General features: G+C 41.6%; 1 protein-coding gene across 6 annotated transcripts in view; it reads right to left on the minus strand.

Moving 5' to 3' along the window:
* The window catches only part of AUTS2 (activator of transcription and developmental regulator AUTS2), a 968,366-nt gene that overhangs the window by 613,188 nt on the left and 328,259 nt on the right, over nt 1-26,919 (minus strand). Inside the window, exon 1 of one of the 6 annotated variants that reach the window (XM_074974910.1) lies at nt 26,433-26,648. The exons of the other annotated variants lie outside the window; for them this stretch is intronic. Coding sequence (XP_074831011.1) covers nt 26,433-26,480 — 48 coding nt within the window. The 5' untranslated portion in view covers nt 26,481-26,648. Of the gene's footprint in view, nt 1-26,432; nt 26,649-26,919 lie in introns of those variants that run through there. 6 annotated transcript variants of the gene reach the window in all.

Here is a 26,919-nt window from a genome sequence, read left to right on the forward strand (position 1 = left end):
AAATCTGCTCAACACAGATTCTTGAGTGTCATGTGGCTGTTTGTGCCACATCACTAGTACAATCTGGCCCTAAATCCTGTTTAGACAGTCTGGAAAATCTCACTCTGGTGACCCTCCATTGGCAAAGAACTGACATATGGGCTCTTAAAACACATCCCCCCTATTCCCACGATTGGCATAGCAGGAAAAAAAGGTGTGGCTGGACGAATCTGAACTGTGCCAGTCTTTAGCTAGGTTTTCAACCCCTTGGGACTATTGCAGTCTGGTGTCAATTAGAGTGATTTGGAATGGTCAGTGAAGAAAATTAGACAATTAAGCCAAATTTTACCCTCTGATGTTTGAGTGCCCTTGACATCAGTGGAAGCAACACGTGTGTAGAGTATCTGACTCTTTACATTCATTTGGTCTCTCTGACCGCATCATGGGAAATGTGAGAAACATGTCTTTACCCTCACTGATCAATTCAGATATGGATGATTAATTGCTTCACACATTTTCTCTCATCTCCTAGACTGGTCATTAAGGAATATTTTAGCATGGATCTCTTTGGGCCTTAATTGCAATAACGTTTAGCATGGTACAGTTTGTATTAGTTTATGGCAACTGACTAAAGGTTCCATTACCTAAGGTGATACATAACATCTGTACAGAACGGATGTCACAATTTTAATTAAAAACTCCCACCTATTTTTAAAAGCTATCAATTAGTGCCATAGTTGTAATTATGGAATCACAGAGTCAAGACCATTTTAATAACTATAAACTTTTAAAAATCTTTTTTATCTTAAAAAATTATTGTAATTAAAGTCACCAAGCAGATATATTTGTCTCCATGAAATAAAGCCAAATTTATAGATAATTGCAAATAACTCATTTCTCAGAGGACTTTTTTTTATATGCCAATTAGGCTCACAGATCTCAAGCTGTTACCTTCATCTCCAGATATGCAGCCTGCACATAGCACAGCTATAAACAAAACACCCAGAGTTCTTCTCATTCCTCTGCTAAAATAGAAAATGAAGTTACTAACACACATTTGTCGATGTCAGCCTCAAGAGAACAAAAAAGAAAAAAAAATCCTTGGGCTACTGACAATTAAAATGCATCTTGTAGCTTCGAAGAAGAGTGTTCTGGAAAGATTCTCAAGAGATTTAGGTGACTGATCCTTTGGTTAATGGCTGCCTCATGACTCAGATCTACACCCATACCTACCAGTCATTTCCCTAAATGAATTACAATTTCTCCTATACAACATTCTGACTGCCGGGAGCTCCTGTTAATGAAATCTCAGTTAGCTGTGTTCACCTATCTTCAAATGTCTGCTACATACTCATCTAATTACATCCGGAGGGCTTGCAAGCTTAAAACAGTGACTTGGCAAGCACAATGGCTGAAAATGTCATTGCGTTCACAGGCAACACCTGTTGCTCTGCAAGGGCCATGGTTTCAGCACTGCTAAGAGTATAGCCAGCCTGAGTGGGCCTATGAAACAATTTTTCACTATCCCCTCTCCTCCACTACCACACCCACTTTTCAGACACAACCACCACAGCTGTTCACCACACCAGTCCTCTACACATGGGGCCTCCTAAAAGATACTGGGGAGCAGTTAGCCAATTGATTCCTTGGATTTCATCCCCTAAGTAACTGACTCATTTTATATAAATATTCTGGGGGAAATCTTGGCATCACTTAAATCAATGACAAAATGTCTGCCTTCTCTCTTCAAGTATCTCAAAGTATTTGGCAAGCAACAGTTTCAACATAAGGGAGTCACCTGGCAGACTAAGTGAAATGCAGCAACCTCTGGAGACAAGTACAGCAGGTAACGACTAGCCCATATCATGTGAGACTGGGAATGATTTTAACAAGGAGGTGCAAACAAAACCCAGAGAGTACTTGTATCTCAAATATCCATAGAAAGCAAATAAGGACTCTGCCAGGTCATTAAAGGTTATTGAAGGATTAGAAAACATGCCTTGTTGTAAGGCTTCAGGAGCTTAATCTATTTAAGCTTAAAGAGAAAGTTAAGGATTGACTTGATCACAGTCTATAAGTACCCACATGGGAACAAATATTTAATAATTTCACAGAGAGAGCAATTAACCATTGGCACTTACCAAGGGTTTGTGATGGACTGTCCATCACTGACATTTTCAAAATCAAGATTGGATGTTTTTTCCCCTTAAAAGAATCTCTGTCTCTAAGATAAGAACACAAAACAAAATACATAGCACTTTGAAACAAGTGTGGGAGGGAGGGAAGAGATTTCCAAATGAACCATCAGCCTGACCTAACCTGCGTTAGGATGACCACATTTCCCTATGCTGAATATGGGATACTTGGTAAAATTACTCTTATTCAAGCGAGTTCAACAGCAATCAATCAGAACTATGCACTACAAACGTTCAAATTAACATCAAGTTGACTGAGCCCCAGTAAAAAAGAAATACTGCATCCGGGGTGGGAACAGGCTGGAAATTGCTTCCTTGCCCCTTGTCCAGAGCTTAGAGGCTTCTCCGTGCCCATGCTGCATGGGGTTTTGGCACAGATAGGGCTCGGCTCCTCCTGGCAAGTGCCCGGGGCTGGAGGATCTTGGGCTTTTTTCCTGGGGCGCCAGCCCAGCCAGAGGCAGAAGGAAGGAGCCTGCTGACCAGGCTGTTGGTGACCTCAGCACTCCAACCAGCGGTTGGTTCTCCACACAACACTGGGAGCGGGATGCTCCTGGTCGGGGTGGGGAGGGGATATGGAGGAACTGTGGGGAGCAAAGGGGCAAAGCAGGAGGACAGACCGCCAGTGCCATCTAGAAACGGGACGGGGGGCAGAGCCCTGCTGGCCAAGAGCAGGCACACAGTGGGGGCTGCGCTGACAGACCAGCAGGGGGAGCAGCTGGCCCTGTGCGCTGCATCTTCACCCTGCCACCAGCCTTACACACCCACCCTCATCATTGGCCACTGGATTCCCCCACTCACTGTTGGTGCGAGGGCAACTGGCAAGCAGGGATCCAGCCAGCAGCAGGACCCACCAGTACTGTGTGAGAAGACAGAAAATATGGGATAATTTGCCCATTTTTAAGAAAAAGTCGGGACACCTGCAGGAAGGCTTTTCCCTTTAAAAACGGGACATCTGGTCACCCTGAGTGACTATGCCGTATTCTTCTTCTAACCTTCATGCTACCTTCCCAGACCCCACTTTCCATTCACCCCTCTTTACCTAATACATAGTAGATTCACCAGGATAGGGACTGTGTCTTTCTATTTGATGTCTAAAAATAATCCAAATGTATATTGTCTGGAAGGAGCGAAGGCTGTATCAGCCTTGCAAGGATCAGTACTTATGGTTCAAAAGAGTATTGCCATTTCCAATCTGATGTTTAGCCCAGTAAGACAAGCCCCCTGGCTACTGTCTATATTTACCCACAACAGTTTAATGCAAGGAAGGAAGCATTACTGAAAGCCTAATCCCAGTTATACCACAAGACACCAATGATAAAGAAGAACATAAAGATGAAAATGAGGAAAAAATAAAAGCAATGTGTTTCAAATCGAAGTGCCTAAGGTTATGCACCTAAATCCCTCTGTAGGAATATCAATAAGTTTCTTGATTTTCAGAGCTGCAATGGACATGAATTGTGAGACTGAGTATGTAACACTCCTGAAAATCAGGCCATGAAGTGTTTAGGTAAGGACCCAGGTATCTAACTTTAAGCATTTGAGTCTGAAAAGTTTGTCCTTAAATAAATAAATAAATAAATAAATAAATAAAAGCAAGGAAAAAGTTAAGTGTCTGTAACAAAGTTCTCCCTTAGTCACAGTAGATATTTAATTTCTTTTTTCTCATTTTTGAATCAACAAAAGCCCATATCCACCAGTCAATTGCAACAGTGTGCAGTAAAGCATTAAGTCTGTATTCAACCAGTTTAATTATGGTGTAAATGAAAGAAATTATTATTCATTCGTGACATTTATTTCAGTTCCAGCACTAGTTGCTTTTATAAAGCTGGCAGGGGAGAGGGGGGCAGGCTGGGTGTATAATTACTGCTATATTTCTTTGCCAAACATTAGTTAACTTAAACAAAAAAGAGCTTGTTTCCTCTCAAGAGTAAAAAGCATGTGATCTATCGATGATGAATCTAAAGGACGCCCACAGCCCTGACATAGGGCCAGGTTCTGATAGGTACACCAATATTTGGAATTCCAACAACAGAGGGCTTATTGAAGCTCCAGGGCCAGTTTAGGGCTATTGTGGGTCAGAAGCCACCAAAATTATGGGAACAATCCAAGCACTCAGCCACTGGGGAGTAATGGAAGCCACTGTGCGACATGAAAGATACACCGCCAGCTGATGCTATCAGGGACTATCAAACAATGCATCTTTTCTAATGGATTTTTACAGGGCTTAAACATTGAACAAAGAAGAAGGAAAAAAAAACCCTAAGCTGATTCAGATCAAACATTTTTAAGGGGTTGAGAGAGAAAGAGACAAGGGAAATATACATATTGGTATACAAGTAAATGAGAGACAGTGTAGTCTGCTTCATATTACATGTTTTTCTGACCCCATGAGAATGTAGTCATTACCTGCTCTGATCCACCCAAAATGCTCTAGTTTTCCAGAGAGTGCTGTAAACAAATCATAGCAACTAATCAAAACATATCCTCCAAAAATATGATATCTTGGGAACCAGTTATTCCTGTATTTTCCTAAACCTATAACTGATAGCGTTTAATTACTGCAATAGAGATGAGATTAGGAGCTGGCAGCGACAGCCCTAGTTTATTTTGAAAACCAGGGGACCACACAAGTTGTATACAAGAAATTACAGTTGATGCATTTCGATAAATGAAAGGAACAGAAATGATTCTGAAGGGCAATGTGACTGCAGCCTCTCTTCACAACCACATTTAGACATGTAGTTTATCCTGTTGAGCCAACCAGAACACGTATCCTTTTTAAGAGCGGTTATACAAAATCTCCATGGCTGACTCTCATAACCAAGGCATTCAAATGATCCTCTAAATGCATATACAGCACATGCACTGAAGTGCTGGGATCAGTAATATCCTAATATGCCCCTTTCAGAGCAAACCAACATATTGGGCCGGAGTGTGATCTCATGCCGGTTTTACAATGGTATAATTCCAGTGTTTCAGTAAAGTCGCTCCTGATTTACAATGAACATAATCGAGCCTACTGGGTCAATTTTGGACTTAATCCAAACTGAATTCAATGAACTGTACCAATTAGACAGTATATTTGGTTCAGGGTTTAAGCCAATCTCTAACTATTAGAGACAAGGATGAGGCCTATGTGGAGGGCAGATTATCTCACATCTGGTTACTGTGAGGTTCTTACACCTCCCTCAGAAGCATCTGGCACTGGTCACTGTCTGAGAGAGGCCACTGAACTAGACAGACCTCGAGTCTCATTTGATCTGGCAATTCCTATGTTCCATTTATAACAGGGCTGTTTTACCCACTGAATTGTTTCACTTCAAATTCTGAATAATGTTGAATTTTAATGGTGAGAAATATATGAGTGAAGCAAATCAGAGCAGCTATTTTGTGCCCTGTGTAATACCACTTTCATCAAAGCCAGGATGATTAACCTGCTGCTGATAAAGGGTTAATCCTCCATCCTGATTGGAAACAAAGGTTTTCAGACACAATGCATCATCCTCATCATCTTGTGCCAAAACCAGATTACTTCTTTACCCCCAACATCCAAAACCGTAAAACTCACAGTAATTAAAAACAAACGAAAAGGACTACCCACCTCTGGCCACGCTGACAGCAAACACTTTCATAGCCACAAAATTACAATTGTGGATTTACTCCTTCATTGTTTTGTTTAAATCATGGCACTCAGGAGAAGTGTCAGACCGGTAGGCCTGCATTGTGAATTCCTCTTCTGAACTATTCAGAGAATGGGCAGCAGCAGCCCATGCATCCCCAGAGGGCCTAGAGCGCCCTACCAGCATGCCTCAGGGACCTTTTTCTAATGGCAAGAGTACAGTTTGGGCTTTTTCTCTATTAAGATGGTCTAGCACCAGTTGTGACAGTTTTTGCCAGCCCCCTAGTAACTAGCCAAACAACATTAATTCAGAAGTTCAAATACCATGAAAATGAATGCATTAGATTAGAAAGAGCATCAATCCATTTCACATATCCAACTGAACCACCATTTCAAGGGATCAACATTATTTCACTACCAGCTTGAGCTGGATTTCAACACATGGCTTGGAGGTGAAAAACCTCTTATTTCACTACCAGTTCCTTTGATCCAGACCATTCCCTTATTTGTGTTCATTCTGAATAAAGAGACTATTCAGCTTATCACACTGTCTACACCCACACTACATTACTTTATGAGTCACTTCACTCCTTTTATTTTTCATCTCTGCTCTCTCACTGGCCCAGCACCAGGCATTCACAACTGCCTGGGGAGCAGGACCAGCAAACAGGGCAGGAACAGCTTTTATGCCTATCTGTCCCATGCAGCAACAATCATATTATCCTTCTTCACCACTCTGCGATAAAGGCCAAAGAGGATTTTGCTTTAAGACAGCCGATTTTAGGTTCTCTTCTTCCTTCCAGAGCAGCCCTGAGCTACTGCATCAGGCTCTCATCTTTCTCAGATGGGATTTACCATATGGGGAGTGAGAAGAGTCATTTTCTGGGGTCTGATGAGTACTGCTTAGCAAATGCTTGGTGCATTGAGCAAACCCAACCAGTGTACCGCGCTTTCACACACAACATCTAAGGAAACTGCAAAGCATAATCGTTGTATCATCACACATTTCTGCAGCCATCTGAGACACTCAAACAACTCATGCAAGGAGACTCCAAAAATAAAGCTAATTACTGTAGGTTCATGGGAAGAGAGATCCCTTTTCTACAGGCTGCTTCCCAAGGTCACCTCTCTTGGTGTTGCTATTTAAAAAAATATGAGCTGCTTTAAAAGCTAATTTAATCCTACCTCAGGGCAGGAAGGAGTTAAGCCCTTTGAAAACAAAGTCAGGTCACCAAAAGCGTTAGGTCAATATTTAAAGAAAAAGATTTCCTTACAGTCAAAAAATAACCACAACCACAGTGTTTAAGGTCACTTCCTCTTTACATAGAGCTGGAAGCAGTACTGTCAATCAGCTTTTGTGCTGGTAGTCTCAACACGCTCTCAGAACAAAAAGTAGCAGAGCGATATTGAGAGAGTAACATTTATCCTCTGGGATTGTTAAAAAAAAATTGAATTGCAAAGATCCTCTGGGAAAGACTGGGCCTCTGATTTATCAGAGCTGACATTCAGTTCTCTGAATACCAGGCTGATCTCCATTTAATTTAATGCCATTTTCCAATATTGAAATCCACTCACCAAACTCACACCAGGGAAACCTGGTCGGCCTCACTTAAACCACTTCCCCCCCACCTGTAATTAACCATACTCCCAGGGTCAAATCTTACCATGCCCTCTCTAACGAGAGGCCTCAGCTGTGGGAATGTTTTTCACAATGCTCTCAATTCTCCCAAGAGAAGTGGTTCTTGTGCTTTAGGTTAACTATTAGTGTTTGCTAAAATGTGGTGGGGGGGGCACGCAAGGAGGGGGTATCCACTACATTCCTTTGACAAGACAGTTTGCCTCTCTAGACATGCAAATTGTGTTAGACCAGAAGAACGGCAATTAAGGATCCTGGGTGAAATTCTGGTCCTCAGATATAAGACATTATTATTTCTCCCTTAATAAAGATTCTATCTAAGACTCTAAACGTTATTCTGCAGCCTTCCACTGGTTTCTATTTCTATTATGCTAAAATTGTGTATGTCAGGGTTCAATGAGGGCACAATGACAAACCAACTACTGGTCAAATTCATATTTGGTGTAAGTAGTGCAACACACATGGAAGTCTCAGGGCAAATTCAGGAAAGATTCAGATGGTGGTGACTTAAATGTGTTAAAAATAGACGGGAACGGTTGTGCACTATAAACTTCTGTTCTGAGACTGCGGGCTTGATTCGGCTACCACTGAAGTCAGTGGAAAGCATTGCTGGCTTCGATGGAAGTTGGATCAGGCCCCCAGTTAGCATGCACAGTGAGTCAACCTCGCATGCAAGGATCCAGAAAGGGCAGTCTAGTTGCTAGTCCTGCTGCACCTTCTATTGGGTGAGCAGGAGATGGAATTTACACTTATTTTGCAAAGCTACTGAATGCTAAATTAATGAATACTACATGATTTCACCATTGACATTTGTTCTTCAGGACACTTACACCACTGTTGAAGTCACGGTTGAATATGACCCAGTGCATCACTCGGAATGCTTACAACTTCATTGGAAAAGTTACTGGATAATACTGGATCTTGCCAGACAGAACAGGTAGAGAATGGCCCAGCCATAATATCTGAAAAATCACTTTAAAGAAATAGCTTGTAAAGGAGTTTGGCCGATCTTTTGAAGATGCTTATGTTTCTGCCTTCATGCTGCTATATTTCCTGACATTCCCAGTTCTGATCTTTCCTGTCCTAAATCCTGTTACTTCAGACCTGCATTTGGGTCTTGTATAAAAATAAAGCCACTACAGTGAGTGTGTAGATATTGTCTGTGTGAGTTTTTTTTTAATTGAAGCTTAAAACTATCATAGAATCATAGAATATCAGGGTTCGAAGGGACCTCAGGTGGTCATCTAGTCCAACCCCTTGCTCAAAGCAGGACCGATCCCCAATTAAATCATCCCAGCTAGGGCTTTGTCAAGCCTGACCTTAAAAACTTCTAAGGAAGGAGATTCCACCACCTCCCTGGGTAACGCATTCCAGTGTTTCACCACCCTCCAAGTGAAAAAGTTTTTCCTAATATCCAACCTAAACCTCCCCCACTGCAACTTGAGACCATTACTCCTTGTTCCGTCATCTGCTACCACTGAGAACAGTCTAGAGCCATCCTCTTTGGAACCCCCTTTCAGGTAGTTGAAAGCAGCTATCAAATCCCCCCTCATTCTTCTCTTCCGTAGACTAAACATCCCCAGTTCCCTCAGCCTCTCCTCATAACTCATTTGTTCCAGTCCCCTAATCATTTTTGTTGCCCTCCGCTGGACTCTTTCCAATTTTTCCACATCCTTCTTGTAGTGTGGGGCCCAAAACTGGACACAGTACTCCAGATGAGGCCTCACCAGTGTTGAATAGAGGGGAACAATCACATCCTTCGATCTGCTGGCAATCCCCCTACTTATCCATTGGCCTTCTTGGCAACAAGGGCACACTGTTGACTCATATCCAGCTTCTTGTCCACTGTAACCCCTAGGTCCTTTTCTGCAGAACTGCTGCCGAGCCATTCGGTCCCTAGTCTGTAGCGGTGCATTGGATTCTTCCGTCCTAAGTGCAGGACTCTGCACTTGTCCTTGTTGAACCTCATCAGATTTCTTTTGGCCCAATCCTCCAATTTGTGTAGGTCCCTCTGTATCCTATCCCTACCCTCCAGCGTATCTACCTCTCCTCCCAGTTTAGTGTCATCTGCAAACTTGCTGAGGGTGCAATCCACACCATCCTCCAGATCATTTATGAAGATATTGAACAAAACCGGCCCCAGGACCGACCCTTGGGGCACTCCACTTGATACCGGCTGCCAACTAGACATGGAGCCATTGATCACTACCCGTTGAGCCCGACAATCTAGCCAGCTTTCTATCCACCTTATAGTCCATTCATCCAGCCCATACTTCTTTAACTTGCTGGCAAGAATACTGTGGGAGACCATGTCAAAAGCTTTGCTAAAGTCAAGGAACAACACATCCACTGCTTTTCCTTCATCCACAGAACCAGTTATCTCATCATAGAAGGCAATTAGATTAGTCAGGCATGACTTGCCCTGGTTTTCTGAATTGAAAGAAGGGGTGAAAAAAAATCAGAAAAAAATTCCTAACATCTCAATGTTTTCTGCCCCCTCTCAGATATTCACAGAAACAGAATTCCTTAAACTACAAAGTTAAATAATTTGGCTGTTAATCCAAAGCATGTCTCAACATCATATGTGAAAACTAAGGACCAAATTTTCATTTACACGAAGGCCATTTTACACCACTTTGGTCGTGTAAAGCGCTTTAAAGTGGAGGTAAATTACATATGCACCCACTCTGACGTCAATGAAGCTACACTGATTTACACCATTTTAGGATCTGGGGCCAGATTTACAAAGTATTTAGGTGCCCAAACCTGCAGATAGGACCTAGTGAGATTTACAACAGTGCCGAAAAGAGGCTAGCTATTTAATTCCCATTGATGTTAAAGGGAGTTAGGTTCCTAATCTGTTTAGGTGCTTTTGTAAATCCCGCTAGATGCTCATCTGCATCTTTAAGCGCCTAAGTACCTTTGTAAATCTGTCCTTGGTCCACAATTTCTATTCCAGCTAAGCCTTGAACAAGTTAAATGGAGACTCAGAGTGGTAGAGAATTCTCCATTTATCGCAGAGTAGAAAAAAAAATTTGGAGAAGTCTCCGCGAAACACAGCGGTTGATATCCTGTCATCCATTCTTGATAGCTCTTGCTACATAAAGCAATGTGGGCACTTGTCAAAACGGCCAGGGCTAGCCATGTGAAGTTTTGCTGGCGTCAGCTGTGTGAATCAGGTTATTTACAAGCAAGAGCCCCCTGATTTGCTCATATTTTTCAACACTATTCACCGACATTTATGAAATGAAAGCATGTTAGATTGTATATTGAAATCAGAGAGATACAAATCAACAAAATCTGTTTTTCATCATGTTTAAATCACCAAACATTACAGAACACAAACGCGCACACACAAACCCTCAGATATTTTGATCACAGCCACTAAAAAGAAACATTCTGCAGCTCTGTAGGGATTCTTCCCAATTAAGTTCTGATCACTGATTACATTCTATACGAGGACCATTCATATTTGGCTGGAAAGGATTGCGAATATATGGACTCTGCTTATGATTTTTGAAACTAAAAAGGTTAAAGAAATGCAGCATATATTGCATTTAGCAGGCATGTAAACTCAATTCTTTGTACAGTCACTACTGATCTTAAGGGGTGGTTTGTGAACTAGTTTACACTAATATAATAGACTGATGTGGCTAAGGGTTTTCTGACTTTAGTTCATCCAAAATGTTCAGAGGGAGGAAGGGAAGGTGTTTTAGTACGGTCTAGTTGTTAAACCCAGGGAGGCGGTGGGGGTGGGGCAGAACTTGTAAAATTCGTAGTGATGAAGAATCTATCACAACCCTTGGTCAATTGTTCCAGCGGTTAACTATCCTCACTGTTAAAAATTTTGAGTCCAAATTTGTCTATCTTCAGCTTCTAGATACTGGATCTTTGTCTGCTAGACTGGCTAGCCTTTTACCACCAAATTTCTGTTCGCCATGAAGGTAGCTATTAACTTTGATCAAGTTACCCTTTAACCTTCTCTTTCATAAGCTAAATAGATTGAGCTCCCTTAGTCTTTCACCATAAGGCATGTTTTCCAATTTTTTAATCATTCTTGTAAATTTATCAGCCTGTAGAGTAGCACCCCACACGTATGGAAAATCCTTCCGATATGCCACAGTGCTTGACATCATACTTCTAATATTCCACTTCTATTATTTTAACCAACCCACTACATGACTTTTCAACAAGGTATGCACTTCACAAACCCACACAACTCATGTTTAAAGTTTAGTAATTATTTTGGACACTGTCATGTTAGATTGTGGTCTCGGTCAATCATCTGTGGCAAGATGAGCACGGGATTTAAAGAAAAACAACCTTGCAATGGGAAAACACATCATTTATTCTAACTCACCTTCTGACCACATGCTGAACCAACAGTCTAAAGAAATGAAGATTGTAAAGTCTATGGAGTCACCCAAATATTGTCACCCTCTTTGATTAAAAAGGTGGAGATTCTCAGGGTAAGGAATGTATCTAACCAGTGCTCCTCTCTACAGTGTTGCTAGCCACAGCTCCTTTTTGCTCTGACTTTCCCATTCTAATTTCCAAAGGTCAAACAATTCCCATGAAATACATCTATTTTATGAGATACATCCACTGGCACACAAGGAAATGAATTCTTTAGGATTCATTGCGTGATCAACTTCCTGCCACTTATGTTAAGCAATGCAAGTGAATTTTTATTTACAGATGTAATAAAACCTGTAAGTGAGACAGTTTGGAAACTAGCACAAAATTGTCTTTAAAAGGCAGCTGAATTTCTGTCCTTGTCCGTGAACTGTTAATGTATTCTAACATGATTTCAGCTTTAAGTCTCCTGGATTGACAAGAGAAGTGAATTACAATTCCAAATCTCTCTTTTTCAACTTGTCATAAGACTTTCAATCCAACAGGGAATGTCTCCCTGGCAGAGTCACAATTGTTACATTTTTCCAGCTTTTCTGATTTCACGATTTTAATCTTTTTATCCATAAATGGAGTCCTCTGCACCACTGCTCGGGGAAAATCTGCTATTACTAACTGTGCAAGCCGCCAAGTCTCCAGGGCCAGATGGAAGCGATCCTAAACTTTTAAAGGAGATCAGACTACTGTCAATCACAAAGAATATGTTAACAACCGGTGAAGTCTGAAGAATGCTGGACATATGGATACGAATATTGAAAAATTATGTCAAACTAAACAAGGAAATAGTAATAGTATGTATTGATCTGTTTAACGCTTGTAACATGTAAAACACTGGAAACTATAAACGCTATCTATATCAGGCTATATAGTAATACAATGTGTGTGTGTGTGTTTATTCTCCCACAGAATAGGTGTACAGTACTGCCCTCAACTGGACCGGAGATCAGACCTGCTCAAATGCATGCAATCAATCTGAATTCAGCCCAGTTTTTCAGTCTTCTGCATGGATCAGAGAGACGAGAGAAGTCAGCAACAGGAGAAAAGAAAAAAAGGCCCCCAACCCAGCGAAAACAGTAATAGGGTTAGTTTTGCCTCTCTTCTTAAAAACAATCACTAGTGTCCACTGATGATGCATTTGCCTCACAGTGTAATTTTAATATTAATATAAGTTAAAACTGAGAAAATTAATAATTTGATGTCATCTAATAAAGGGGGAATCGCAAGAATGAAAAGTGATGCGCTACATGGCCTTTGAGTATTTCCTCTCCAGTGTCCTCTGGTGACACAAGTCACCCCCACACCAGAACGCTGGCAGCCATGGGCACTGAGATTCAGAAGCAAGTACTGATTCACCCCTCTTAGCTTCCTCTACTTTCCTTTTCTATCGATATATGTATGTCCAGCAGAGGAACAAACTGGTTATTGGGCCGGAGTTTATAGTACAGTCAATGAAATTCTATCCCCCTTCTCCTAAATGGATTAGGATCTACATGCAGACCTTTGAACCTGACGTGTTACCATTTTATCTTTACCAGCTCTTCCACAAAGGAATACAACTCTTTAATTAGTAAAAAGTTAAACCCTCATCATCTGTCCTGACCCTTTAAAGGATCTGCTTTCAGTTAATTTAGATGCAAATATAAACTAGGCTTGAACATTTGTACTCATTTATCTTTAGGGAGATAAGGACACCAATAATGCAGTAATTCATCTAAAATGCAGATATTCTGTGGCTCCCTGAGTGAGGGCTAGCAATACAGTGCTATACACTCAATAGTTAAACAATAAGGTGTTGTACTTATGGAGAGTATTTTTCCAAGGATCTCAAAATACTCTGTAGACTTCCAATACTCACCACCAACTAAACACCACACCCCAGAAACACTAACCCAGGAGCCAATCCCTGTAACAAACCCCATTGCCTTCTTTGTCCCCATACCTATTCTAGCGACACCATCATAGGACCCAACCACACCATCAGAGACTCATTCACCTGCACATTTACTACTGTGATATATACCATCATGTGCCAGCAATGCCCCTCTGCCATGTACATTGGCCAAACCGCACAGTCTCTACGTAAAAGAATAAATGGACACAAATCAGACATCAGGAATGGTAACATACAAAAGCCAGTAGGAGAACACTTCAATCTGCCTGCACATTCAATAACAGACTTAAAAGTAGCCATTCTTCAACAAAAAAACTTCAAAAACAGACTTCAAAGAGAAACTGCAGAGCTACAATTAATTTGCAAACTTAACACCATTAATTTGGGCTTGAATAGGGACTGGGAGTGGCTGGCTCACTACAAAAGCAATTTTTCCTCTCTTGGTATTGACACCTCCTCATCAATTATTGGGACTGGATCACATCCACCCTGACTGAATTGGCTTTCAACATTGATTCTCCACTTGTAAGGTAACTTCCTTCCTTTCTTGTGCCAATATATATTTATGCCTGTACCTGTAATTTTCACTCCACGCATCTGAAGAAGTGGGTTTTTTACTCACAAAAGCTAATGCCCAAATAAATCTGTTAGTCTTTAAGGTGCCACCGGACTCCTCGTTGTTTCTAGAGATTCTAAAGGCCAGTCAGCCACAACGGCTCTCAGCTACGGTGGAATTGAGGATGGACTGCCACAAAACTGGATAGCGCTGCCTTTGAAAGGAAAATTGAGAAGTGCAATGAAAAGGGAAAAAAATGTAGCAGATGTCTCCTTTGAAAATGAGCACACACAGCCTACCCCAAAATACTGCTGGCCATTGTTACATGCTACCTGGATAGGAACAGGACTTGCACGTTAATCTGCAGACATAACCCTTGAGAAGCTGGTGCATGGGCACAGGACAAAGGAGTTTGCAGCTCCCTGGAATGCTATGGAGATATCCTGCCCTACAGCTTGTACAGGACTCTCTATCCCATCCTTTAACCTTACTCAAAACTGCAAGTCAGGATTTCACCCTATTTTTGATGAAAGGATGTGCACTGCAATAGATGCACTGGAAAAAAATCAAGAAAACATGGTCTGTCTGCTGGAAAACATGAGTAGCCCAGTTGATTATTGTACTATTTATTAGTTTCATTCCTTTACTACCTACCTGGACGTCTAGGAATCTCTCAAAAAGTAACACAAAAACAATTAAACATTAAAATTTGCATTATAATATTTGAGCTTGGTGATTTTCCTGCAACTTATGAAAACTCTCTCCCCCCCCCCCAAATTTTTTTTTAAAATTTTCTAAACAGCATCACCCACGTCATCATACAATCTTGTTCTCCTCTGCTTGAGGATCTTTGACCCACTTACCTGTGTTATTCTGCATGTGAACATGGGCTTTGGAGACTGACGCATCCAGGGCAAGAATAAATTCCAAAGCTGAAGAAAATCCCGAGAATGCACTGCCAGAAGCCCTCTCTCTTTTTTACTGAGCAGGCTCCAGCACCAGACAGATCTCAAATACAGCTGTATGGTACTGGGAAAGAGCTAGTCCAGGGGTTCTCAAACTGGGGGTCGGGACCCCTGAGGGGGTCGCGAGCTGTCAGCCTCCACCCCACACCCCGCTTTGCCTCCCGCATTTATAATGGTGTTAAATATATAAAAAAGTGTTTTAATGTGGGGGGGGGTCGCACTCAGAGTCTTGCTTTGTGAAAGGGGCCGCCAATACAAAAGTTTGAGAACCACTGAGCTAGTCTTTCAGAGATCCGAGTTCCAAACGTGGGCCTTAATATGTGTAAGTCACCATCGACCAAGTCCCCAAAGAAGCCTTGCTGGTTTGAATGGCTCTCTATTTTAGACATTTGAATTAACAAAAAAATAATGCAAGCTCTTGTACAGGGATACTGCTCGGTTATTTCTTTAAAAAGATCTAGGTATACAAAGCTAGGGTCAGCTTTGGCAGAGGCACAGCTGCTGGGGTGGTGGTGGTGGTGGGGTGAAATAAGGGTAACAGGTACCCTCCCCACCCTCCATTTGGTAACCATCCCCTCAGCACGACTCCTAGACACATACAAGTTCACTGTCAGTCCCCAGCACCCTCCCAAATACACCTAATGCGGTTGCCTCTGTTAAGCAAGGACACATTATTTTAACATACTCAACCCTATGTTTCATACAAAAGGCCTCACAACAAAAGCATTTATAAATGTTTGATAGAGTAGGCACTTTTTGTGCTCCAGCAGAAAGGTTTTTTTTTTTAAATAAATCCAATAGCTTGATTGTCTATTCTGCTCTACTTTTCCTGCTTCTATTTTGCAGATTTCAAGTATCTAGTATTTTGTAAGTGTTCCAAAGCTTTAATTTGCTGAAGAAGGAGACACAAGGTCCTCGTTAATCTTTTATCAGTTTTATTACAAACTATAAACAAAACCCAGTTCTTAAATAATTAAAGGGAGGAACAAGCCCTTAGGCAGATGAAGTCCAAGGGGGAAAAAATCACAGCATAAGCCCCCAGCTGCTTTTTTTTATTTAATTGTCTACAGAACCAGGGAGTCTAGCTTCAGAACAGCAAATCATTCCATGTCAACAGATTGAGTGTGACATCTCCCCAGCCCAGCTCTGACATCTATTGTGTCCTGAATATTTATCCATTAAATAAGTGTTATTGGTTACACTCTAAATATACCATAGGGTTACAAGTCAAAAGCTCTGTACCTAGCAGACTCTCAAAAGAATTCCTGTGTGTAGCTACACTTAAGAATTTGTTTCTTCTCTATCACCCACATAACAATTCCTTCCAAACAGCAGGTGGTCTTATAGGAGTTCAGTGCCCAAGGGAATGTAACCAGTACACACTTCTCTTGTGTACTGTTGCATCAATTCACCTTGGATTAGTCTTCATAGGGCACGGCACACTGGAGAGATGCACAGAGAAGACTTATATACACCACTCTTGTTTAAAAGAACACACAACTGTTAACTCCCTCCCTTCTTTGAAAATATACTGCCTTTGGCCAAAATCCAGAAATGACTGTTAGGAACTTCAGTTCACAAATGCCTTCAACTGAACTAATATTTGGGCTGCAGCTTAAATTAATAGCAACTTCACTGAAGAAAGATGCGAGGCAGAAAAGGGAGTATTACTTAGTGGTTATATTAGAACACTGAGTCAGGACACTTCAGATCTGCCACTGACTTACTGTGTGACCGAGGCCTCTATATTTCTCTAATTTAGCCATTTGTAATATACGTATTAATTACCTTCCACATCACATGGCTGCTTTGAAAGTTTACAATGTGGGTAAACACTATGTCTGTTGGATTCAAGAGTGATATTTAAACTGCAAAATATTACAACTCAGTCTATCCCTTACCCGTTTTGTCACCACAGGTGCATAGGGCAACGAAGTCCATTGATACCAGGCACTGATACAATACTGCTAGTATTACAGATACAGGACTTTGCGTCTAACAATGTGTTTAAAAATGCATTCCTCTCTGTCTTGTTATTAGAGGCAACCATTTCTAACGAAGTTCTCCAGAGCTTTCCAATCTAGAGAAAGCCTAAGTAACTATGAAAGCAGTACTGTGCAAATGCTAATGACCTTACGAAGGACACAATGCTCCGGATACACATTTAAATTCATCTTTGTTGCACATACTACAAAAATATAAAAAATCCTCACATATAATTGGATGCATAACTAGCTTATTACATGCAGTTCATTGTGCAAAGTTTCTTTGTCTTGCATTGTACGTTTTGTGCATTGGACTGTAAAAGTTGCTTGACAGAAGCAAATATATTCAATTAAAAATTTACATCAGAAAAATGTTAGATGATTTTTTTCTTGCCATTTCACCTCTGAGTGGCTATCCCCAGGTAGCACACTATTCTCCTTTTGTTCACAAACACACACGCACAAAGCCTAGGACCAAGCACCAAAGATTTGTGGCCAGATTGTGGACTGTTCAGGACAAAACTGCCCTGAAGCAGACTTACTCAAGTTACAGGAAGATTCTCTTCCCCCTCCCCCTCACACACACAAATATACCAGATAGGGGGATCCTGGGGTGGCACACAGACGTCCTACCAGCTTCTATTTTACCAACCCTCCATGAGAGCAACACAAAGGGGAACAACTTGTGGGACTTCAACTTCCTTGTGCCTCGATGATGCCGGATTACTGTAATGGCCCCTTGGGACTTCTGGCACCCAGCACAAGTTAATGCAGCTCCTGAGCTGTTCTAACTTATACTAGGGAGTTAGTGCCCCCGGACTCAAAGGAGAACACAGGTGCCTTAAAACTCTCCTTAGCTCCTCCAGCAGAGCCTGCAGATCCGGCCCTTTATTTGAAAACCTCCTTATGCTATATGGGATAATCTGTTCCAGCCAATAGGAAACAGTCAATGTTTCACAGGACCCATTTGGTACTTAAACAGATTTTATCCAAAACAGGTTTGGCTAAAAAAATGGTCTGAATGCCATGGCAGTTCCATCACTGAGAAATGAGAAAATTAAATTGAAGTAAATAGATAAATAAATCATAATACTGAGCACTCTAGTATTTATCATCAATAGATCTCCAAATAGTTACAAAGGTGAGTTGGCATTACTAACTAATCTACGGATGGAGAAGATGAGGCACAGAGAAATAAACTGACTCACCCATTGTCTCTTCTTTCCAATTCTGTGTGCCATTCAGTTTTAAATAAAAAGAAAAGGAGTACTTGTGGCACCTTAGAGACTAACCAATTTATTTGAGCATAAGCTTTTGTGAACTACAGCTCACTTCATCGGATGCATACTGTGGAAACTGCAGAAGACATTATATACACAGAGACCATGAAACAATACCTCCTCCCACCCCACTCTCCTGCTGGTAATAGCTTATCTAAAGTGATCACTCTCCTTACAATGTGTATGATAATCAAGTTGGGCCATTTCCAGCACAAATCCAGGTTCTCTCACCCTCCGCCCCCCCCCCCCCCCCCAAACTCACTCTCCTGCTGGTAACAGCCCATCCAAAGTGACCACTCTCTTTACAATGTGTATGATAATCAAGGTGGGCCATTTCCAGCACAAATCCAGGTTTTCTCACCCCCTCCCCCCAAAACACACACACACAAACTCACTCTCCTGCTGGTAATAGCTTATCCAAAGTGACCACTCTCCCTACAATGTGCATGATAATCAAGGTGGGCCATTTCCAGCACAAATCCAGGTTCTCACCCCCCCACCCCCATACACACACAACCGATGAAGTGAGCTGTAGCTCACGAAAGCTTATGCTCAAATAAATTGGTTAGTCTCTAAGGTGCCACAAGTACTCCTTTTCTTTTTGCAAATACAGACTAACACGGCTGTTACTCTGAAACCTATCAGTTTTAAATGTAAGAGTTCTGCTTCCATATTCCAATGAAGGTTGTGAATGGGGCAGATCAATGCACTGGACTGCAAATTGAGCACAGCACACATTACCATAGGTTATTCCATGGGAGGAGTGGGACTTTTGCCTACACTTCACTGAACTGCCCAGTAGCCACAGCAGAAAACGGAGGGACGATTCCAGAAGCGAGCATGTGTGCAGCTAAGAAGAGTTTGAGTTTCACAGCTAAAAGTTCGACCTAGAATTTTGTATTGATTGGCTATTTCATAGGAATGATATTTCTTCATGAGAGTTTCAGTACCATCTAGCTTTGGTTGTGGCACACAAGACCACAAAGACACAATCTGGCCCTCTCTCTGCAGTTAGCATGCCAGCCAAATACAGCCCTTCAGCCCAGAATTTCTGAAAAAGAGATTAACAACAGTTTAAAGGAAAGCATTAACAACTCCACTTGCCAACCTTGAGAAAATTACAGCATCAGCACAGGCTTGACCCCGATGTCACCAAACATGTACAGTCCTTTAAGAAGCTTTGCATTTGGTGAAATGCCAGATAACCTCATAACCCAACGCTAGAATGAAGCAAAGCCTAGTCTTGGTGATGATGCTGGCTTTGCAATTGGGCATACATTTAACAAACCATATGAAATTTAAGGCATGATGTTTACTCCCATGCACTACCCACTGCCTGATGCATGTGGACATATTTGCAGCTGGTGTAAATCAGCGTAGCTCTATTGATTTCAGGGAAGCTGTTCCAATTTACACTAGCTGAGGCTCTGGCCCAGAGTTTGCACGCAAGCAGCAGGGAAAGAGATAGTTATCCTTCCTCTGAAGTACTGGTAGCTGCAGTTGCACATTGAGAAAGTTATGCCTTTGAAAAATAAAGCACACACACGATGTATTGCCATTCAGGCAAGGGAAAATATCCAACGATTAAAACATACAATAGGCCTCAAATATATTTCTTTACAACGTAAGTGAGAAAGAGACAGCTCTCCACGGTATCATTTCCTTCAAGCCAGGGAGTGTCATATTAATATTATGAATACATAATCCAGGTTCTAGCTGTATATGATGCAGAACTGGAAATATTTCTGGAAATAAATTATTATATTTGCCAATTTGAAAAAGATCAGTTGAAACAAACAGTGATTGTTTCCAGCAAGCAGCATTCTTCCCCAAAAGAATCTGGGAATGTGAAAATAACTTGATGTGAATATCCAGCCAGCATTTTCAGCACTAAATCAAACAGGCACTAAAATAGACACCTTTACAGTATAACGCACTAGTTTAAATACTATGGGCCTGATCCAATATTCAGCGGGAGTAAGATCTGTCCCAAGAAATTAGGAAAATTTAAGCAAGCGACATCTGGTTGTACACCCAGAACACCTATGTCTAAACTGACGATGACAGGAAATCAACAGAAAATGTGGGGCCACATATAACCAGCCCTGCTAAGCATCGTTCATCCAAAAGAGACTTACATTTGAATGCAAATTCCTAATTTCCAGAGGCAACATTTCCTAGCGAGGATGATGAAGCAGTAGACACACTCAGCTTCCAAGAAAAACTCAGTCATTCTAGGACAAGCTTCCAGCCCAACTAATTCCCTGTCCTTTCTCCCCCCCCGCCCCTCCCCCCACAACGCTAGAGCGGCCTGATCCCAAAAAGGTTAATGGACAGGCTCCCACTAACTTCAGAGGGCTTTTGATCAGGTCCTGTGGGCTACATTCTCAAAACAACTCAGCACCATTTGGGATTAGATGTTCAAGTGAGCTCAGGTCCCAATGAGATAGCAAAGTAAGTGGCCAGATTTTCAAATGAGCTCTGCACACGGAGTGTCTAAACTCTTTTGAACATCTGATCATAAAAATGTCATAATGCTGAGCAATTTTGAAAATCTAGTCCCAAATGTGGCGGCTGAGTTCTTGAAAATTCGACTTGTGCACTGCCAGGAGAAAGAGACGGCATGGAGATCAAAAGTGTGATGGGGAAGAGAGGCTGTTCCATGCTGTGCATAAATAAGCAGGTCTCATTCAAACCACTGTTATGAAAGGTGAGACAAATAATAGAGCAAATGTATGGATCAGAGAAATCACTAAAATCTCTGAACACATCACCAAGAGATTAATCTACACCTATCTTTCTTATTCTGCTGCAGCTGTGCTGCAGCCTTTCAAGATACAACTCTTCTTGCTCATCGAGAAGGATGCCAACTGCATCCAGATCGCCAGAAGAGCAATAGGGTCTAATGAAAGTCACATTTGATGTACTATGTACTCTTTAATACAAGTGGCTGAATTACTAGGTGCAGACCTCATCATACTTTTTAAAAGTAATTTGGAATCAGGGCTTTGATTTAGATTGAAAGTAAAGGATGCAGCCAAAGTACAACTGGTAATACAGTCTACGAGTTTAATATTTGAAACAGGGGTTCCATTTACCTCTTTGTACTTAGTGAAGGAAAATGACTGTAATTGAACTCTTTCCATTAGAAATGAAGCCCTTGGAACATTCAAGTGGTTGCTTGCCCCTAAGGCTTTTTACTTTAAGCTGTCAAAACAGTAAGCTGCCTTTCACAGGAGTAGGACAGGATAGGAGATAAATGCACATTGTATCTAGGCACTGGGTGTTTTAATCTAATGTTACTGCTAGGAATGTCACTTTCTTCCTGCAGCCCTGCTGGAAACAGGGAATTCTGCCTCAGTTGGAGACTGGGATCAGTGAGATCAATAAGCCTAATAAAGGGGATAGGGATTTTTAAGGACAAAGCAAAACCCCTTCAATTTCCCCATCATCATTCACAAGCTCCTTCATGACACAGGCAGTAAAAAATTAGGTCAGAGTGCCTATGCCTGTTGCCTAATTACATACCTTCCAAACCTTCCAGAACGTCATTACCTTCCAATAACCTCCCTGTTTTTCCCAAGTCAAAATGATTTCTTAGTATCATCATCATTATTCATATTCTACCACAGAATTGTAACTCATTGTAAATGCACTCAGACTGAATGCGCATACAGTATGAAGAAGCCTGATGTTCAAATGACCTTACATTAAACCTTTGTAAGGTGAAACAAACTTTGTCCCTGTTCCAATAGAATTCTGTAATAGGACATCACAGCTGATCTGCAACAATCTGGAGAGGAAACTGGACAAATTATTTTTTGTTTCGTTATAAATAGAATAATAAAATAACAATCAAACATACGACTATGAAGTGGTTTTATATTATTTGTCCAACAATGTGGAACAAATGTTTGGAAAACCTGAACGAACTAATAGGCCAAATTACATATTTTTTTAAAAAATCCAGTATTAAGTGGTCTCTTATTCTAAGGATTTACCTACACTGCACTGCAGACTCTGGGGGGCGTGAACTGCAGAGAGCAGCAAACCATTGTACTTTTACTGTCCTGTGTGGACGGTGCTGGTGCAAGTTAAAAAGACACCTAGTTTGCTTTAACATAGTCCTTTTTCACATAGGACCATGTTAATGCCAACGAAATACCTTTTAGTTGGCATGAACAGTGTTCACACGGGACAGCTAGAGAGCAACATTTTGCTGTGCTCTACTGCAGCTAACAACCCCCTCCCCCCCATAGTCCTCAATGTGGTGCCATGTAGACATAGTGTAAGAGAGCTCAACAATCAGGATTCAATGCCACCATTGAGAGACAGCCCAAGAAGAGGTTTCAGGCCTCTGAGCTCCCTGCTGGCACACCCCTTTCTTGGATACAGCGTATTCCCCCAGCAGGCTTGTGTGAGGAAGTGCAGCTGAATCCCCATGTTCTCTCATCCCTTGGGGACACTGTGTACCCCTAGGATGGATTAGCCCCTGAACTCCTTTAAATGGAATGAGCAGAACACTGGGAAGGCACCGCCGCCAGCTGTGGCAAAGGGACCCACTTCATTCACTTGAGTTACCAACAGAGGAGGAGTGGGGAGCAATCCAACGTGCAGCAAGGTAATGGAACTTGCTGCTGGGTGGGCCAGCCAGTATGAAGGAAGAGGAACAATGCATGTGGCGTATTGGGGCTTATGAACATCAGAGTAGCATATGAAAGGTAATGAGTGGCGATGGGTCCGAGAAGCAAGGCTCTGACCCAGATCTGAACTTCCTCACAATTCAAGGGAGCCCAGAGTTTTGATTCAGGCCCTTCTCTAGTATTGAAGCTACAGACAATACAATTAAGGAGGAGCAGCAGCCACATAGACATTGAAGATCCGGGGTTACGATGGCTGATGTTCCTCATCAATACAATGCTTAGCAGCAGGAAAACACAGATACTCCAGGATGGTAAAACAGGGTCACAGACTGTACAGGAGGGACATTTTATAACTGCATATGCTACCTGAAATATCACATTTATAACACTGTATGCAAACAAAGGGGACCTCAGTCACTGAGCTGGGCAGTATTCTACAAGGAACAGACAGGCTGCAAAGCTACTTGATCTAGCCAGAGCGAAGGGTGTCAACTTCAGCTACACAAATTGGGCAGTAAAAAGTCAGAGGAAGTTTTTTTACACAGAGACCAGCGTAATCTACAGATTCCACCTGAGGAATGGAACTTTATCAAGATATTGCGGTGAATCAGAATAAGGTCACAACTTCTTTCTACCCTAATTTATTCATCTTTCAACTAGGGATAATAAACGTATTGAACTGACACGAAGAGAGCAAAGCTTAATTAACCTTAGGCATGCAGCAGTTTAACTAGAAGCGTGATTTAACGCTCGTTAAGAGAAAAGTCTGTGTGGACACTCACTTGGATTTAAGAGTGGTTTATTTCTCTTTAGATTAAATCAACACCTAAGACCTTGTCTTCATGGGAAAGTTGCAACAGTTTAACCGAACAGTTTTCAAACCCATATAATTAAACTTGTTCATAGACACTTATTTTGGTTTAGGAGTCGCTTACATAACCAATGCCTATACAGGGAAGTGCACCAGTTTAATTAAATCAGTTTTAAATCACTTAAGTTAGTACTGGTGCACCTCTCTCACAGAGTTGCCAAGCCTCCAGGATTGGCCTGGAGTCTCCTGGAATCGGCATTGATCTCCCAGGTTTCAGAGTAGCAGCCGTGTTAGTCTATATTCGCAAAAAGAAAAGGAGTACTTGTGGCACCTTAGAGACTAACCAATTTATCTGAGCATGCATCCGATGAAGTGAGCTGCAGCTCACGAAAGCTTATGCTCAAATAAATTGGTTAGTCTCTAAGGTGTCACAAGTCCTCCTTTTTTTATTGATCTCCCAGTGACTATTGAAAGAAATCCAGGATATTTTAATAGGATATTTCAAGAAAATGACACTAAGGCATGGGGGAGGGGGAAATCTCCCGGAATAACTTCAGTCAGAGTTGGCAACCCTACTCTCTCAAGTAGACAGTTTCTTAGTTTCTCCAAGTGCTTTCCAGCTTGAAAGGCATTATGGTAAGTGCAAAAGACTAGTGTTGTTACACCATGAAATAAAATGAAAGGGCACCTTTCAGAAGAAACAGTGGTAAAACTAGAGGGGGTTTTTGGGAGGTGGGGGAAGAAGGGAGTTAGTTCTGTTTTTAATAAAAAGGGATGGATTTCCTGGTTTTCATCCATGCTCAAACTTCCCAAGTTGTAGCTTTCAGAGAATCTGTCTGACAGAACTGGTGTGACCAGTTATGTAACTAAAAACAAAACAAAACAAAAAGTAAGCTTGTCCCCAAATGATGAAAGAGCAGCAGCATTATCTGCCTTGTTCAGTCACTGAGGATTTTTTTTTAAACTTTAACTGAATTACAAGGAGTGTTTAAAAAAAAAAAAAGTTAAATAAATCCCAAAATTTCAAGATGAGAGGGAAAAAAACACCTGAGAGGCACATGATGGCTTAGAAAAAGCCATTGTCACTCAAAACTGGACAGCTGGATTTTTAGATAATTAGATTTTTAATTCCAGGAGGATTTTCATATACTAAATATGCAGAGTTCCGTGGTGTTTTCAGTTTTAAGATAAATCCGAGCTTTAGTTTATGATGTTTCTTCTGATGTCCTAGAGTGGTTGGTGGGGAAGGCACAGGTGAGGTCATGTATGGGTATTTAATAAGGTGGGTTTTGCACTCAAGTTTTCTGTGTAATACTGTGCAAAACAAAAAGAAAAAAGACAACCGGACAGCTAAATCTGTGACTTTATTAAACGTGCTATTTGCAGCCAGCAATAATGATAAGACCATCTTGTTAAATGAAACGTACACACTTTCACGATGTGCAGCAAAACCTGAGGCACAAACATAAGAAAAATCAATCAACACGGGACTCCTGTCCAGAATAGTAAATGCACATTAAACATACAAAGGTTTGTCTCTTCTTTTAAGAGACAGATTTGAAAATTGGTGAAGGATGATCAGGGCCAGGGAGGGGAGATGGTGATTGTTGTTTGTGGTTCTCAAAAAGTTGTTTTTGACTCTTCACCATTTTGCTGGGATGAAAATTATAATAAGGCTGTGTCTGAATGGGTCTCAGGGCTACCAGCAATGAGATCAATCTTTAGCCTGGGGTAAGAAAACCTCACAAGGGAGATATTCAGTGCAATTATGTTGCAGTGTAAATCCATCATCTGTCCCCCACCTCCAGCAATCAGGTGCTAAAGGACACCAGGCACAGACAAGACAGAGGGAGATCGATAAGAGCCAAGGGGGAACACATTATGTCAGTAATAATCATTAGGAATTCAATTAGACTGCAGAGTATCAAAATACTGTAGTTAAACCATCTTGAAATACATTTTCCTCCTGTTTGATCAATAAAGGCCTCTTTTCTCATGAAGAATTAATGACAATTAACATTTGCTTCACCATTCAAGAAATTAAAGCACCGATTTCAGCACAGAAGCAGGTCACATCTCATAACCAGCTCCACGGAACAAGATATCTTTCTGTCTTCAGATCCCCACACGCAAGAAAAGAAGCACATCTTTACAACTGCTGTTTTAAAAGAGACTGCCTTAGGAACTAGATCCAAGATTTTCTTCTCCTTCCACTTCTTCTCCTTCCACCATGCTACAGTTCCAGCTGCCTGCTACCTGTCAGGTTTCAAGTGACTATTCTGCACTGTGCTGGATTTCATCAGAAAATTAAGCCATGGGAAAACGCATTCACCAGTGAAACTTCTAGGCAGCATCAGCTCTGCTGGTGGCGAGAACTGCCTGTCAAGAGACGGGGTCTGGAGGGATACACACGCTCATCTCCCTTGGGAAAGGCTGGAAGAGAAAACATATTGACTTACCTTCTCCGCATACTTGAACTTGACATAGAACCAACTTGACTTGATCATTGTCTCACCTCCTGCCCTTGAGGGGGGAAAAAAACCTAGTCTGCTGAGGAACAGCAGTGTGCCAGCAAGGTTCCTCCAGAGCCAGCGTTTTCCCAAATAGTATTTGAGGGAGGTGAGGGATTGTGGGGGGCTGGCAAAGGGAAAGAAAAACCAAAAAAGAGGCTCTCCCTTTGTGGCTCCAATTTTGTCCCTCTATGCCCTCCTAATGCTGAGCGCGATCTTGCCTTCTGAAACAGTGCTCTCTGAATGCCTCACTCTGTGTTTCTCTGTCAGCTTGGCTGCCTGACAAGAGAATTCCTCAAATGGACGTCAGCTGCATTCATCACAAATGGCACATGTCAGTCAAGCCAGGAGGCTGGCTTCAGAACTGGCAGCCTCCCAGGACCAGGACCTCCCCCAGTGGGATGAATAATGAATTCCAGCACTTCCCTCCAGGCAC

The sequence above is a fragment of the Natator depressus genome, chromosome 17 (assembly GCF_965152275.1).
Source record: "Natator depressus isolate rNatDep1 chromosome 17, rNatDep2.hap1, whole genome shotgun sequence".
Lineage (NCBI taxonomy): Eukaryota > Metazoa > Chordata > Testudines > Cheloniidae > Natator > Natator depressus.